Genomic DNA, 18,302 nt, shown 5'->3' on the forward strand with positions numbered 1-18,302 from the left:
CTCTGCGAGGCCCCGGTGGAAAAGGCCAGCTCCGTGACAGCTTACATAATCATTCTATTTTATTAGCCACAGGCACAGCACATACACAGGCTCTCCTTGGCCATTCCCACTTGTGCGCGTCGTAATGTCTTTTTAATTAATGTAAGCAGCTTTGAAGATGTATTTGTGTAGCCCGCAATGTTGCCCAGATTCTAGGGGGAATGTGGTTTGCGGTGGTCGTGCTCAGCTCAAGAATAGTTTATTCTTATGCTCTCTTCAACCTAATGAAATTAAATCGTATATAATCTTAATATAGGGAGTGAAGTTTTAGTTTTATTGTTATTTGTGTGATATATTTTGCTTACTAAAACGTTTTGATGAATTTGACAATTTGCATTTTGTACACTACATATGATCTATATGCTGTTTGTTTCCTATAGGTCATACAGTATATACAAGTGTGAGCACAAAACGAGACAGTGTGCTCAAAACCTTGACAAAGTTGCCTACGATTTAAGGCAAAATCAGTTACTTGCAAAGTGTCTATCCATTTCAAAGAGCAAACAAGGATTCAACCCACGCAGTGTTCATTTCAAATTAGAATGGTTGCAAAGACTAATAAATGGAAGTACACTCTGTGAGTATAAATGGGATCATGAGAACTTTAATGAATGTTTAATAAAAGGGGATTCCACAGGGAGTTTTAAACATATAGGCCCACACTGTCCCACCCAGGACACGCTGAATACAAAGCATGTGCAAAATCTTTGATGCACACTGAATGCAAATACAAGCAGACTCTAAGGGCCTGATTTACTAACATTGCGACCGCAGCTTAATCTGCGGTTGCAAATTAACGCACAGTGTTTTTGCGCATTTTCCGTGGTATTTATCAAACCAGATCCGCGCTGGGCACTCTGTGCTTACTCCGCCCTTTAGGGCCTGATTTACTAACATTGCGACCGCAGCTTAATCTGCGCCTTTGCCAGGCACACATTAACGCACAGTGTTTTTCTGCATTTTCCGTGGTATTTATCAAACCAGATCCGCGCTGGGCAATCATTATTTGGCGCACCGTACAAAAGACGGGAGAAATCGCCTGCAGGTAACTGCCACCATGGATATTCGAGGAAGAAAAAACTAAGGTTCAGCGAAGAGGAAATAGATGTATTGGTTCACGTTCGCTCAATCACTGAACCTGATTCAATGGGCACGAGGTTATATTGTTGTTCTGCCCGCCATCACCTACAGCGAGATGTTTAAAAGAACACGATTATAAAGAATATGCTATTAGTGGCATTAATGCATAAACTGTCTATTATAACAATATAGATGTGTACATGGCGAGATTAATAAGTTCTACAAGGGACATGGGTTCACTACAATATATCCCCACTGAAACAAATACATTTACCAAGTAGCCAGGCCTCTCCAAAATCACCGTTGCTCAATCATGGATAGATGGCACTATTTTGGAAGATAAAACTGTCATGGACAGATCCAGGGTATTTGGCTACCACGTTAGTAATGGTCATGTTGGCATCACATATGACCTGGACATTCATTGAATATGTGTGCTTTCTGTTTCGGTAAATGTGTTCTTGGATTGAAGGTGGGACTGTTTGCATGTGGGTGCAATCAATGGCTACAATTACGTTCGGAAAGTTTAATTTCAGCTATCGTAGTGGGGAATTGTATATTGACCAGTGCGCTGTAGCAATGCGTCGAGTACCTGGGTGAATATTTGGCTGAGTGAAGGCTGAGATATAATAACTGCAGATGCTATAACTGTTTGAAATTATCCGGAGGCCAATATTTGCAAATGTTGCCAGGAGTTTAACAACTGATGGAATGGAATGTGATCGCCGGGTGGAGGGTTCGATGTCGTCTCTGATCTGGTCCAGTAATTGAAGTATTGCGTGGCTGGTTAACCTGTACGTCTAATGATTTCTGGTTCGCTTAACTGAAAAAGTGTTATACAAGTTGAAAAAATTATTTTTGTGCGCTGTCTCTGTCTTCTTTCTTCGCCTTGCTCTTATAACTGCTGCCATATCAACGTTTTCAGACTCAATGGAAATGCGCTTTCTGGTTAAGACCTGCTTTTATGGGGCAGAGAATTAGCCCGCAAATTAGAGACGCGCGCTCGCCAGGCAGTTTTAGTAAATACCACGCAATACATCATTAGGCGCACTTAACTGCAATATTTGCGCTTCACGCCCACGTTTCCACCCACGTTTCCGTGCCCTCCCGCCTGTTTGCAGGTTCACACCCACAAGGCGTTAATATGCGCCTCTACTCAAATGCGCCTCCTTAGTAAATACCGTTTTATGTTTACGACCGCTATTTTACGCCTGAAATGGGCGCAATCCTGTTAGTAAATCAGGCCCTAAATGTGGGGATTCAAAGGGGGGAAATATCTTATGAGACAAACCTCTATTCCAAGCAACCTAATTCAGTGCTGTGGAAGCTCAAGTAACTCAAGTTGATTTGAAAATTTTTCTTGGGGAATTAAGTGAAATCCTGAAAAAAAAATCTCAAACATTTGCACAAACACACACACTGACTTTAATGAAATGCTTTCACTCTATGCAATGTCAAACATCTTCCAAGGAGGGCATTGATTGCCAACTTCAAGACGAGCAACTGGGAATGAAAAAGGCAAGGGACATTTTTCATACCTCTCCAATCCCTCAAAACTGTGTGGCATAAAAAGCCATGGATACCACTCAGTGATACGGCTCAGACTTACCTGTCATTGGTCAAGGAATAATGTGGGGAGCATCCCATTAACCCCTGAGCAACACTGTGTGAAACTTTACATCTGAAAGACGGACGGTTTGCAGGAAACGGCCATTAATGGGGTGGCACTCCTCAACCCCCCCAACCCCTAACCCATTATATTCCCATCCTTAAAATGATGCCACTAATGATTAACATATAGAGGAGGGCGAGGAGAGAACATTACCCCCAAGGTTTCGCACTCATCTCCCCCTCCAAAGCACAAATAATGGGAGACACATCCATTTAGTTAAAGCACCAAATGTGTCTCCACTGTGAGTCCATTATCTGCAAATGATGTTGGCAACGTGCAGGAGCACAGCCAGCTTTCTGAGGCTCTTAGCATATCCATATGCTCCACGTGGGTGTAGGGCAGGACAAGATGGGGAGCCATATGTTTCCAACAGGATTGGCTTAAGTTATCTTTATACTTGTGCAGAGTTTACCTCGTGAAGAGCCATTATGTAGAAAAATCTTACCCTTTATGAAAAGAGTTCAGATCAGACAGAGGGATATTTTTTCTTCTCATGTTGTTTTGGCCCGCTCGCTGAAGTCTTAAAACTGACATCAACGGCATAAGCACTTAAGGAAACAAACGCTGCCTCAAGGACATATGTATGACTGTAATGCAAATGAAGCTGTTCAAGTGGTATCTTTAGCTTAAAACTGTCCTATTGTTTGAGCAAACCCATCCTCATCAAAGTACAGGAGAAGCATTTACATTCCCACTCGCAATAAGGCATATTTATGCACATCATTCTTTTGATTAGGGCTCTGGGAGGATAAACGTTTGCAAACGTCCTGCCATTGATTATTAAGGAATTGTATGTGTCTAATAACAATCCTAACTCCAATAGGGGAGAGGGAGGTACAATGACGCATTAAAGCTACGCTATTAATCAAACGGTCTTCTATAAACACCAAGTGTGGTGTGAAATTGCTACACTGTGAGGGAATAATGTGATTCATTACAGCATTATAACAGTGACCCCATAATCCTTTGAAATATGTAAAAGTCGTTAGACCTATAACCATGCCAGCGAAGTAATTAAACCATACATCAGTAAATAATGCCCTTATAGAAAGATCCATTTAATGACTTGACTGGATGTTCATTTTTTTAATTGAAAGACCACTTCAAACACACATTATTAGACGTCCACTTCTGATAGCTAATTATAGTCAATATGCTTCTAGGATGTCCCGCTTTTTTCCACATGCAAACTCATTAATTGATATTCTCATCAATGATTGAGCGAAAGGGTGTTAAGTTGGTAATGCTGAGAGGGGTGGAAGAAAAGGCTCGTCCTCTAGTCCACAGCAATCATAGGCAAGCAGTTTTTTTTATCTCTGCTGAGGTAGGCATGATAGATTTTGTCCCTCAAACTCTTTATCTATTGACTTAAAGATGGCCCTTGTGGAACATATTATTGTTCAAAATTCATGAAGCCTTTGTAACTTTAACATTACTGCAAAACTATGGGCTATTTCAACTTTCCTTAGCCATGGACATTTGATCAGTTATTTTGATATAAATGCCACGTGTTGTCTGCGATCTGCTGCTCATCATCCTTCGCCTACAGAACCAGGAGAGCATCACATTATTCTTCACATGACTGCATTTTTTTTGCCTTTTGCATTCAACATGCTGATACAACATATATCCATCATTTTTTTTTAATTCTATACCTTCAAATGGTTATCAATACAGAAATGATAAAAGACCGTATCTAGCACTGAGTAGAAAACATCTGTTGTGACACAGATTCTCTATTATGTTACTTAATTTAAAACCAAATAAAGAAAATACCCTTATACCACAGAACATCAAATGTCAATCAGGAACTGCAGCAGGATGAATACCGAATGTGCTAAAACGGCAACTTGTTGCACAATAGAACAAAACATCTTTCCACTCAGTGGTTTATTGGATAGTAACAATAACAAAAACAAAGTTATTTGGTGGTACCACAGATGGACAAAGCATATGAATTTCCAGAGGGCATCCAGCTGCACTTCTGATGGAGGACTACAGCTGTGGGTCCCTGCAGAAGAAATAAAAATCAAACAATTAAACACACAATAGCACCTTATATTCCAAAGTCCTCATTGAAACAGCAGTGATGTTTCTCTGTAATGTTAGTAATTTCAGTGCGGTTTACCTGAGTAGACTAACTGAAAAGGTTCCTCAAGACCGAAGCTTCTGCAGCCATTTCCTCCTCAGTTCGCCACTTTGAGGGGACATCTTCGTTTTCCTTGTCATGTTTCTGGAGCTGCCAGTGAGCAAAATATGGATAGGCAATTGATATCACATGAAATACTACAGCTAGAATGAAGATATGGCTATAGAATAGTGAACAACCTTAACAAAGTTGAGCTCTAAATGTTCTGGTGCCAGTATAAACACCTTCTGCTAAATGAGTCATTGCCCTAATTAAACTCAAATAGAATACAATTAGTTTCTACTAAATCACAGACAAAGATGGTTAAGGAAAAAACAAAGTGAACTTTGATCTCACTTCCAGCACAAAAAAAAAGCTGTCACAAACAAAAAGACATGTTTTGCCAATCTGGCTTCCCAACCGAGACAGGCCATTACGGTTCATCGAGTATCGATATGAGAGATATTGAGTGTGGCACATTCTGACATCCCCTGCCATTTCCCCACCATCTTAAGGTTCAGAGCGAAACTCGATATTTCATCAAACTAATGTCTCCCTGAGGACGCGAGGCCCTGGATTTGGAAAGTGTCACCGTATTTGCAGCCGCCGGGCTTTTGGCATGGGCAACCTGATGCAAATGGCATGCAAAGCATTTGAACCGTGAAAAGCAGCACCAGTCCGGGGGTTGGTTTGTAACTGCATTAATGCTGCGCTGGGATTTGTCAAGTTGGGCGATTTGTTTATCAGATGTCAGGCCGCATGGGTTCTGCGGGGGCTGTTATTGTTTCAAATGCCGACCAACACGTGTAAACAGTAATTAAACTAATCTTTCTGTCAGTTGTGATACACAGGCTTTTTTTCTTTAATGAAGAGTGTTTCGTTTTTTGCAACCTATTGGAAATCAACATGGTAAAAATCCGCACTGAGGGCACCTGCCGCTCTATAATCACTCCCAATGGACAAGTCCAGGTTTATTTTTTTAAGACCTTTGAAAAGCAACAAAGAAAAACCCCATTATGTACATCTTTACATGAAGACTAGTAAGTGCTAGGAAAAGGGACATTTCTCACTCGTATGTATAATACCAGTTAGAAAGTGATGTAAAGGGGTGTGTAGTCTTCTTTGGGATAAGCTGACTGCTTCAGAATCCTCCACCATCAGAATGCATTAGGATCACTGTGTTCCCCCACAGGTCATCCAAACTCAGAAACGGTCATTTGTTTGTGCTGTGTTGGTGTAGGTTTGTGCCATAAAATATTGTTTTGTGCCAGTCAGATATTCAGACATTACATGGTACGGCTAGTAGTTTAGTCAGTTTCTTTTCAGACGAAGTGCTAATTGAAGATGCACTGGTAGTTTAATTATATTTCTGTATGGTTTTGCTATGATTCAGGTCTTGGCCTCTGTGACAGCCTCTCCTGCTGATCCCATCATACACAACTGGATAGTTACTAATGTGTACTATTATCACAGTTCACACTGACAACCATATGATTCTTCATGTAGAAATCTCAACTGAGCTTTCTGCCAAAAAACACCAAGTCACATGGCTTTTTGCAAGACAGCCAAAATTGCTACCAAATCGACTGAAATACACCAAGCTGGAAGGCTTAAGTGTGTGTGAACTTCATGGGACAGAGGAAGGCATTAGAGTGGTCAATATTGCGGAAAATCGATAATCTAACTCCATGAAATTATTAAATGACTCAACTATTACCAAACAGTATATACGCTAGTGGCACAGTAATGGCATGGCACACAACAAGTTCAATTCGTTTGTGACAATAAACAGTAAGATTAAATGTATCAGTCAAACTCAATGTGAGGTAAAAAAACAAATGGATAAGTACAACTGTAAATAAAAAAAACTGAATCAACAGGTTGGATGCCAATTAAACCGAATACAATTGTTGAATACGATAAAGATATGAGATGGGAAGAGAAAGAGTGGGAATGGAGAGAGAAAGAAAGAGAGAGGGGGGGAGAGAGAGAGGTAGAGAGACAAACAGAGGAACAACAAGAGAACAAAAGAGTAAGAGAGTAAGACAAAGAGCCCAAATTGCTTAAAATACCTAGTGAAATACCAAAATCTCCATTTCCATACACTTCCACAAACACCATGATTGGCTGTCTGGTGTTTGAATACTGAAGTGCCAGGGTGGCTGATTAGTATGCAGAGTTGAAGTAGTGAAAACTACTCAAATAACATAACTAGGGCAGGTAACTCAGATTGTAAGGAAACCATGATCAGACTGCTGCCCACAGCACAAGACCAAACATGAATATACTACATCAGTAGTAGGATGATCAAAATAGTCTTTAGATCATTTTAAGAGTTTAGTCTGTTCTGCCCTACAGTAGTTGCACCTAAGCTAACAGAGCTTCGAAGGAAATGGCCAAATCTATCAGCTGACTTTTTTGCCCATTCCAATTTGTCTTTATTGGCACATGGCATACCCATCACAGCACTACAGGTTTGCCATATACATAGCTCTTGTGGATTATATGAACTATGTTTAAACTTGCGGATGTTAAACTTGAAGTGAAGTGTTACCTCAGCCAAACTAAACTAATTAGTCAAACATTATGGCCACCTGCCTAATCTGCCTTTCTGTGATTTATGCCACAGTAGCCCTTCTGTAAATCCAGACCAGGTGGGATCGACTGCATTGCCCTTTAGCATCGGTGAGAATGGGCACCAAAACCCTAGCACTGGTCTGTGGACAGACCCTCCTCAGGTCGAAAGGATAGGTCAGTAGGGGCTAATCACAGCTGACCGGAAGCACCCCACCCTTAGCACTTTGGAGATGATTCGACCCATACATCAGGCCATGACGATTTTAGCCCTTTTCAAGTTACATAACAAAGGGAACCAACTTTTCACTAACTGTCTAAAATACCCAGATCTTGACAACTGCCATTGTTACGAGCTAATCAATGTAATTTACGTAACTTGTGAGTGGTCATAATGTTTTGGCTAACTGTATAGCCCACTGCGTGATACAGCATATAGAGGTTAGTACTGTAAAAATTTTAGCTGCTGAAGCTATGTAAGAGAGTGAAAAAGCCATATTTTCTCACTTGAAGAAACACTTGGAATCACTTGACACACACAAAGTGACCTGGCATTGACCATCAAGGCAAGACAGTCCAGCAACATGTCTTAGACCTTGTGGCTTCGGTGATGATATGTCTGTTCAGGCAAATATGAAATACTGAACGTATGGTGAATCAGAGTAATTTAATGTGCCTCCTCAGCGACTCTTGACATTTATCAGATGACGGCAGTTGCAGGTGTCAGATCTCTGCTATCCAGCATTTGCACTTGACTCAGAGCTCGACTCAGAGCTCGACTCAGAGCTCGACTCACGCACAGCTGCGGAAAAATGTCACCGGAGGTCACTGAACAATTAGAACTGAGCACAACAACCTCGGATGGCATATCTGTTCAAGGAACATGGAGCTCGCTGTCGCAGTTCACGGCATGAGAGCACGTGCTTGTCATTTAGTTCATAGACGTATAAATGTCAACTCCAGTTTCAAAGCGCTAAAGACATTCAAAGCAAACCCATATTGCTGTCCCTATGAGAGCATTGTATCATGTGATTATGCCACTGAATGTCAAAGACTATAAGATACAGGCTAGATTGAATTCAACCAAGAGACAAAAAAATCCTTCTTTTATGTGTGAGGTGTAAAGGAAATGTAATGTACTGTTTGTCTTAAGTATCTCTTAATGCATGGCATCACTCATAGTGAAATATATTAATTTAGAATGTATCTTTGTATGTACTTTTTACTAACAGTAAACTAAACAGATCAAATGAATACAGACACCATCTTTACAGAGCTTCATCTGAAAATGATTTCCATAAAAAAAAAAATCATGCATCTTTAAAAGTCTTGTCATCACTAAAGAAAGACAAACCTGTAGATCATTTACTGGCCTTCTTCCAGGATGAGTCTTTCTTTAAGATAATAATAATCACATAACACCCACAGAGCAACAATGCCCACAATGCCGTGGCCATGCCACAGACGACACACTCAAAATGGAGAACTGAATGTGCCATCATCTCATCCCATGAACAAGAACACACGTGAGACAACAAAAACCCAGGGAAGATGGGAAATAAAACTGCAGGGAACTGGTGGTCACTTGTCTCCCTTGCAGTGCGGTGCGAATCATTCTGAGGCAAAGTCAATATGAAAGCGTCTGGCCCCTTAGCTTTCCTTAATTTCTGCTTCGCCTCAGATGGTCAGCGCAGCCTTACACCACTATGAAGTCCAAGTCCCGAAGGATATGGAAAAACTCATCCAGAATTGAAGAGACTACCACACACTTTTCTTTTCGTCCCCTCCCCCTCCTCCTCCTTCTCCTCCTGTCCCTGTGCCGTTACTAGGGCCATCATACCGGCATGTAAAGACATTTTAGCAGCTGGTACAGAAATTGCATCACAAAAAATTATATTCCCAAGACTTTGTAGAGAGTCCCGCTCTTGACAGCTTGTCAAGAGCGCCTGCATTTCTCAGTGCACTGATTAAGCACGAGAGGCACCACAACGGGGCTCTAGAGTAAGCACGCAGCGACGCCATTGGCTGGCTACCCACCGACTAGACTCTTCATGTGATATCTCCCCTGCTGTGGACACCACAGGGGAGGATGAAACCCTGGTCTGTCTTAAGATTAGTCAACTTTCAAGCAAGTCTGAGATTCAGAGGAACACGCCGCCGCTCAAAGCACATGCGTCACCGTGGGATGAAGTCGGGGGTAAGGGGCTGGTTGTGGGGTGTAGGGGCGCAGACCCGTGAGACTGGCCGTGACTGGGGAGGTGTGGCGATGAAACGAGCCATTTCTAATTAAAGAGGTTTTTTATTTGTGTTGTTGTTTAGCAGAATTACAAATTCAAACCTACAGTAAACAGAGTGATTCATGCGCGCGCACGCACGCACGCACGCACGCACGCACGCACGCACGCACGCACGCACGCACGCACGCACGCACGCACGCACGCACGCACGCACGCACGCACGCACGCACGCACGCACGCACGCACGCACGCACGCACGCACGCACGCACGCACGCACGCACGCACACACACACACACACACACACACACACACACACACACACACACACACACACACACACGTATAGGTTCACATGAGCAGTTTTTGTGTAGAGACACTCTCTTTTAAGACGGCTGTTTGATTTATCAGCATGACAATCATATTTCCTCAGTCTTAATATGCTCTGCAATAGCACAATAATAAAAGAAAAAGAATAGAGATCAAATCGATAGAGTTCCAATAAAACAGAAAAACCTACTGTATGTCGCCTTGTGATGAGATGTGCATGTCCTGTGATGCACCCTAATGCCTGGGTTCTATAGTGCTGATACATTCTTAAACTGCTTCCCAATTTTCGATACAATTTTCCTGCATTTGCTGTTGTCTTTGGAAAATGAATGAATGACATGCAAGTGAATTCTATCACCTTTCCATGAGCCCAGGGTAAGATGACACATTTCAGCGAGTGTCTATTCGAATCACTTTTATCCAAGTTGGTATGTCAGTTTCCATTTCAAACTGAATCAGATGGCGGATAAGCATATAAACAGCAGAGTGTTAAAAGGTCACGTCACTTTATCAATGACAAAGCAGACTGTCAAAGACCTTTTGTAATTACATTGGTAATTACACCAATATCGATGCATATTCAAAAAACACAAGATCTTCTGTCATTGATGATACTGTATCACCAGAATGACCAAGTACATTGACAAAGTCAAGCAGGTAATACCATATAGCGAATGATGAAACATTGGACTTGATTAACCTCCCTTAACCCCATTTTCTGTGTTTCTGTGTCGTGTCATATATGGGGCGGGACCCCGATAAGTCAAGTAGGACATACTTTCATTAAAAACTGGCCTTCAGATAGCACTCTGCTGACCTTTAGTCTTCTTCTTCTTCACAATGCAGAGATAACTAGGGTTGGGGGGGGGTCAGTTCATTGAGTCCATGGAGTTTTCATTTGAATACGTGGTCAGATTTCAGCAGGACTTCAATAAACCGTTAAAGTGTCTATGAAGTATTATGGGACAGTGGAAGTAGAAGTTAGACAAAAGTTTCTCTGGCATATAACTTGGTTCAACATAACCCCAAATATCGTGCTTGAATTTGGGCAATTTGTCATTTCATCTTGAAATATTTTTCTGCAAACACTTAAGTAAAAATACAGAGCTACAGCTAAGCTACAAAATGCCCAAACATTGTGGAGCTTTTGTACCCAAAACATGGGTTCTGTTGAATGCCTGATAGGGAACTATATGAAATGCTGGCATAAAATGTGGTAATTAGACCAAAAAGACAAAATTCCCAGAAAACATTTTGAATGAAAAAAAAGCTCTCCTACTCGAGCTGCAGTCAACAGCACTTGTAAATGAGAACTGATTCTGAATGGTTAATTTTAATTGAGAGACATTCTAATTGTCAGCCATTTTTCTATTAATTTAACTAATGCATGATTAGAATACTGACAGCAAAGGTAGGCTACCCTTAATCAAATTTAAACTGAAACACCAAACTTCCCATCACATTTGGAGGAAGGTCATAAAAGGCTGAACTTTTTCAGGGCCTCAATTAAATGCCTTCAAAAGGAATGTCTTAAAACTCTGACCACTTGATTAATGTATGTCAGTTTCTGGATACCAGTTTTTTTAATGAAAGCAGAAAGGCCTGTCTTATAAAAAAGTTCTACTTGTTGGAATAAATGATTTGATAGGCATGGCCTATGTGACACGCTAAAATATGACATGCTATTATCAACAATGAAGTTGTATCAGCCATACTGCATCCTGCATAAGGAGATCGAGAAGGCTTAGTTTCGAAACTGTGGGTTAAACATAATCACTAAAAACTTTGAGGCTAAATTACATTAAATTTGTCATCTTAAACACTTGCTTGAACTCACTCATGTAGATATATGCCCTTACATCAAACCTACAAAATGCCCTGCCTCATTAAATTGAGAGGAATGAGAGATATTCTTAGTGAGTAGAAATGCTGCATTGCTCAGTTTCACTACTGCAAACAAAATAAACTAAAAACCTGGGCCTATGAAAGTTTAACTAATTTTCCCAATACTGTCCAAGTCGTCAGAATTCTCCAGAATAATAAAAAATGTTTCAAGCACCCTTTAAGATATTTGGTCTAAAATATGGTGTCAAGAGCCTGACATTTCCCTAACCTGTTAAATGATGAAAGTCTCCAGACAGAAAGCGATTGAGTGCAACAACCTTACTAAAACACAGAACACAAGCTTCCCTGTAAGAATGCTGCTTTGAAGGCTAGAGGAAGAGACCGGTGGATTAACCACATCAGAAATGTGAAAATCCACATTGAACAGGCAGCAGGTAAAGTCTGACCTTTATCAAAAGACGAAGATTCCGCTGCCCTGCTCTTCAGCTTGGACACCTGCACTTGCCTGCATGTTATCTGGATCACTCAGATCACTTTGTGCCTTTCGCATTCTTCTTCATAATGTCACACTGCGTAATCCCTAGTGTTGAAGTAATGATTTCTCCTCACAACACTCCGTCACACAAACTGTCACTTACCTTAACATTAAGCCACCCATCTGAGGGACTGGATTATGGAGACAGACTGCAAATCTGGCCACTCCACGCACTCACTCTTGGTTTTGGAATTTTTACGCCATCAGTTTGAACCACGTTCCACGGTGATTAAAACGGAAAAACAAAAATAAACATTGTTCAAGAAGTGAAGAGTGTGTTCTCATAACTGAGGCGATCAGCTGTCACTGTGTATTTAATATGGAGCAGAGCTGCTAAGAAAGGATGCATGCTTCTATTTCTCTCACATCACAAGAAACTGGAGCTTCGTGACAGACGCCTGACTGACAAGGACAAAGAATGTTTTCAACAGAAAGCGCAGGAGGGAAATATTGAAAGGCATCAACAACTCAAAGTGAGTTATTAAAATGAGAAAGTTTGTAGACTGAAAAGCTCTCTCTTTTCTTTGCCTGTGAACATGCTCAGTTGTGTTGGCTGGCATCCAACATTGTTGAAGATGCAGTATGTGTGTGTGTGTGTGTGTGTGTGTGTGTCAGAGGAAGCTGGTCCCTTGACTGACCTACTGGCTGGTGAAGGGACCCCTCAGCGAACGGTGTACAATCTGGGCTGTCACAATATCCAGCGGCTCTCTCAACACACAAAGACTAATTACACAGCAAGGCAACTTGACTTGCTGTCCCCCACCTTCTTCCCTTGCTCGCTAAATCCAAGGGGATGGTGCTGATTGAGAGCAGAGGGGGGGGGGAAGTGGGTTTGGAGACAACCTTTACCCGGGTGCATGGGACAGAGATATACTGAGGCACTAACTGAGACAGGGCTACTGTTTCTGCTTCATTATATCCTTTCCCCAAGGGGTTTACAGACTCGATCCTATTTGGAGCAGCTCTTCCGCAAAGCTCAAGCGAGAAAGCCTGTTTGTATACAGCGTCTTCACTGTAGGAGTGACAATGGAAGTTCCTTGATGGATAAAGGAGAGGTTGGTTATGCTGTGCTTGTGACTTTCAAACCGTCCCTAATTATTCAAGTAGCTATTTTGAACAACTAAAAAAGTCAGATTTGACTTAAGCAATGACTAGGCATCATCTTGATAGGTGAACGTCAAGAGAGAGCTGCTTACTAATTTCTGGAAAGAATACTCTCCAATATTGCTCCAATTACTTCATATTTCTTACAAATAGGCCACACAGGTTCCCCTAAGTTCCCTAGGTTCCCACCTATTATGATAATGGTAAAGAAACCTCGGCAACACTATTAAGATTGGCAGCTGAGTTTGGTGTTAGTTTTGTAATCACATCCTTGAATAGTTCCTGTGATAGAGAATTAAGATAAACACCAGCTGTCCACGCAACTGACACCTTTGGGAGTGTGATCACCATAGAGCCTCCATGGATGAGGAACTGAATCAACACTGCACGCCAGTACCACATCTGCCAGGTACAGGGGGTGCTTGAAGAACTGACTGCTCTTGAGGACAAGAAATGCATTTCTTCAAGGAACTGATATCTGAAATCAAAACAGATGTGACGAGTCTGAGAAGGAAAGAGTAAGGATAAACAAGCTCTCGCAGTGTTCCACTGAGGATGTGTTTTTCAGTGTAAACGCTGCTGTACAGAGTAATCTGGTTGTTTACGCAAGCTTAGCCAATCCACCTATGACTTGGTGCCATATGCTGCACCGTGTTCTGCAAACACTGGGAACATTTAGTCATACACTCCACCATTGCAAGATGGCTAGAATAATGAAAGAAGTCTTTTACTGCCCAAAAATGAATGTTTAATAGGTGTCTTACAGCACAGTGTATACAGTATATACTTTATAATAATAATAATAATAATACATTTTATTTGTATTGCACTTTACATCATACAGATCTCAAAGTGCTACATATACATATAAGACAACAACAATTAACAATGATTAGAAGAAAGCTTTTGAAAAAAGATACGTTTTCAGGCCTTTTTTAAAAACGTCAATAGACTGTGGGGCCCTGAGATGGTCAGGGAGGGCATTCCACAGCCTTGGGGCAGCAGAGGAGAAAGCCCGGTCACCCATGGTGCAGAGCTTAGTTCTGGTGGCTTGAAGGGTGTATATTGTGACTTTACTAACACAACAACAACAATTATCATAATAATTATGATTATTATGAAAGTAATGAGGAGGAAGAATAAGAAACAACATGAATAAGTATAAACTGCAGCTCCCTATATTTTTGACAGACAACGCATTCACAGAGAGCAGGATGTGTCATCAGTATGCAAAATTCACTTAAAAGTCTTACTTCCTCAGTCTCAGTCCAAATTTGCAGCCTACTTTACAGGCCTTTCCATCAGCCTGTTAAGTCCTGCTCTCTGAGTGCACAGAAAGGTGACCTTGTTCGGCACTCAAAATAACTCCTTCTCTGCTTTTGTGGGGCTCTCAGATGGCAGACCTCATAAATATGCAAGAGATTGACATTTCTAAATTAAATAGCAGTATCAAACAAGGAAGCATTGCAGTTATGCTTAAAAAGGTGATCAAACTAAAATTCCTTGTAAAGCTGATAATTTGCAACGCTGTGAATGCACAAGGTAAACCTTGGAGAGTAGATGTACATTTTACCTTTTGAATGTGTACATATTATGTCAAACTCATATAACCTGATATCAGCATTGACAAAGGGAATATTTATGACAGGACCAACTTGCTGGAAACAGCCTTTGGTAATGTGTGCGGTCAGTTGACTCAGAAGGCTTAAAGAGATGTTATACAACCATATTAATACTGTCCTGAAGTTTAGTGTTATGCAGTAAACTGAGAGCCGACACAATCTCACTCAGTGAACTTGAGACTTCCAAAGCAGTTTGATTCATTTACCTTTTTTCGACTTTGCAAATATTAAAGCAACAGATCTAACTTCACCCAAAGCTGTATTTTCTGAACTGTAAGCACCATTTTTCAGTAAACCAAGTCCTCAAATTCATGAAATATTAATTTAAAACAGAAACCCCTAATTAAGTAATTAGTGGTAGACATCAAAGGAAGTTAGGAAATGGAGGCAGTATGCTCCTGGCATTAATACCACTAGAAATGGTGGACTTTTACAGAAACTTATTAACAGCATCCTACTCATTATACAGGGAATGGGAAAAGCTTACATGGTTGCATAACATGTTATTGTATGCTCTCGAGTTAAGGTAGCATATGACAAATGATTCCATAGTGATAATAAAGAAACATTGTCTGATCTAGAAGTGTATTAGGAAGTTCTATGCTATTCCATACAAGGGCAACACATAAGTCACACATACTGATAGCCAGTCTCCCTTTCCCATAACAATACACTGTCCTAAATCAAGAATGCTAAATCACACAATTGAATTTCAAATGGATTGGAAATGCGATTTCCAAGCATATTCTCGCACAGTATTAATGAACTAGACATACCACATAGCAGTGTGTAATATGAGCACTACACAAATTGAGAGAATGAGCATGGACAGATTATGAAATCATGGGCCCATGGGCACGAAAAGCCTCCTGGTGTCACAGCCCGGCCTGGTTCACGCCCTCTGTAGTCTGTGATCTGTTCCAGGTGCTCTGTGCCAGGTTTTTCCCTGTCTCCTGACTGACAAGCGAGGCACCCTATCACTGGTGCCTGCTCTACCACACCTGACTCCACTCTCCTCGTTTGCCACAGCTTTAAAAGCACACCAGGACTGACGTTCAGTGTCAGATTGTCGCGTCATTTTCCTGAGCCTTGTTGGAGAGACTTCTACCGGATTCTATCGTCCAAGCCTGTTCTCGACCCATGCCTGTTTTTGGACTCTGTTCATTGCCTTGTGTTTTTGGAGACTTTTGCTCTTCTGCCAATCTGTTGCCAACCTCTTTCTGTATTACCACGTGAGTCAAGCCAAGTCCCTTTTTGTACCGCTGCCTGTGTTTTTGCCTACCTGTGTACCAACCTCTCTGCCTGTTTTTGACGACTGGATTTTGCCTGAACCTTACCTGTACCTCTGCTGTGAAGTTTGGATTTTTGAGTTCCCTTTTTGACCTTTCTGTCGCCTACTTGCCTGACTGCTTCTCCTAATTAAATAACTCCTCTAACGTTCCTTTGTCTGCTATTGAGTTCACTTCTTTTACTTGGCCTCACCGGCCCTGACACCTGGAGCTTCCAACTACCGGGTCTGCGCAGCTCGCCTGGCAAGAAGCAACTCACAGGCCAACCAACCTGTGCTTAGGTGACATATTTAATACGTGTAGACTGCCTACAGGAGTCTCTCCACATCATGACATCATACATGTTGCAATAAGCTAAATCAATATATTAGCATACCACTTTTTTTTTTTTAGCTCAAAAGAGTTATGATGAGCTAGCATCATGTGCCTCCTAGAGGCCAACTTGTCATAAAATGCCACTGTTGTCGCGAAAAAGGTGCTTTGAGCCACCTCAGGGGGCGCTAGCCAGAAGGGGCATGCCCACCTACAGACACAAACCACTTATTCCGTTAAAGCCACGTAGAGCTACAATCCTGCAAAGTGTCATGTTGATCAGTGCAGTCTAAGCAAATATCGCAAATAAATATGTAAATAAATAATAATAAAAAAAAATGTTGACAAAAAAAGGACTCTATATGACTCCCAAATATGATCCCAAACAGACGTCAGTTGCTTGTAAGTGATACCCTCTTATAACTTGGATTTGGGTTAACACAAATGAATTATTGTTCACTACAATATTTAAAATCTTTCCTTGCCCAACATTGACTGCAAATACTTTCCCGATTTACTAACATTGCGACCGCAGATTAATCTGCGCTTTTTCCGTGGTATTTATCAAAACAGATCCGCGCTGGGCAATCTGTGTTTACCCGCCCTATAGGGCCTGATTTACTAACATTGCGACCGCATTAGGGCTGGGATAAACGATTATTTTTTAATCGATTAATCTAGCGATTTTTTTCGATGCATCGATTAATCTAACGATTCATTTTTTCAGTTCGATTCGATTTGATTATCGATTATCTCCCCATTAATTCACTAATAGCAATTTACTATACATGTTGATTTCTACATCTGGGGAAAAAAACATGAATTACTTTTCAGTTTTGCACGCGTTCATTACTTTCCCCGAAGAGCTTCAAAGGAGTGTTACAGATATTGGATCTGCTGCCCTAACAGATGAGTTAACATTAAACATTGACAGTTTGGCAGTTCATGTGTCATCATATATGTGGTTAAAAACTGACTACATGTCATTTTGATTTGGGAATTGCATTGAAAGGGACTTCATTACCCAAGATGCATTGATTAAGTGTGAATGTACGTGATACACGTAGAAGTTTGTTATGTTTGGCGAGAACTAGCCATCTTGTTAATTGATTTCGCTGAGCAAGCACAAGACGTCAAAATAGAAGGAACGTCTCGCTTCGTCATTCTTATTTGTTGAGAAGATGAATGTACACTCATGCCCACTGCCTAAATCGCACAACAAACTAATCAAATCCTATGTGTGTAACATTAACGTTTCTTGCGCGGTCACGGCATGACAGTGTGACCCATGACGACAACCTAAACATAACGTTACAACAGTGTCGTCTTAGTTTGCGTGTCATTTAATACCTTGAGTACACGACATATAGCGTAGTAAACCCTCAAATCAATTAAAAGCTGGTTTTCAGATGCATTTCATTATTTATTATTTTCATAAATACATGTTCTCCTCGTGTTTAATGTGGCTGACTAATTTCATGGGCTGTTTGCAATAAACAAGACTAGCAGGTGGGTGTAAAGAAAGTTAGCCTGTTG

The 18,302-nt window shown here is 41.1% G+C and overlaps 1 protein-coding gene across 2 annotated transcripts in view; it reads right to left on the reverse strand.

The window, feature by feature from the left end:
• Window positions 1-4,678: 4,678 nt before the first annotated feature.
• Window positions 4,679-18,302, reverse strand: part of fhit (fragile histidine triad diadenosine triphosphatase) — a 171,256-nt gene continuing 157,632 nt past the window's right edge. For both annotated transcript variants that reach the window (XM_080846216.1, XM_080846217.1), the window contains 2 exons: window positions 4,920-5,030; window positions 4,679-4,802 (listed from right to left, as the gene is read on the reverse strand). In XM_080846216.1, the coding sequence (XP_080702342.1) occupies window positions 4,929-5,030 (102 nt within the window). In that variant the 3' untranslated portion in view covers window positions 4,679-4,802; window positions 4,920-4,928. The remainder of the gene's footprint in view (window positions 4,803-4,919; window positions 5,031-18,302) is intronic.

This window comes from Sprattus sprattus (assembly GCF_963457725.1).
Source record: "Sprattus sprattus genome assembly, chromosome: 10".
In the NCBI taxonomy this organism is placed as follows: domain Eukaryota; kingdom Metazoa; phylum Chordata; class Actinopteri; order Clupeiformes; family Clupeidae; genus Sprattus; species Sprattus sprattus.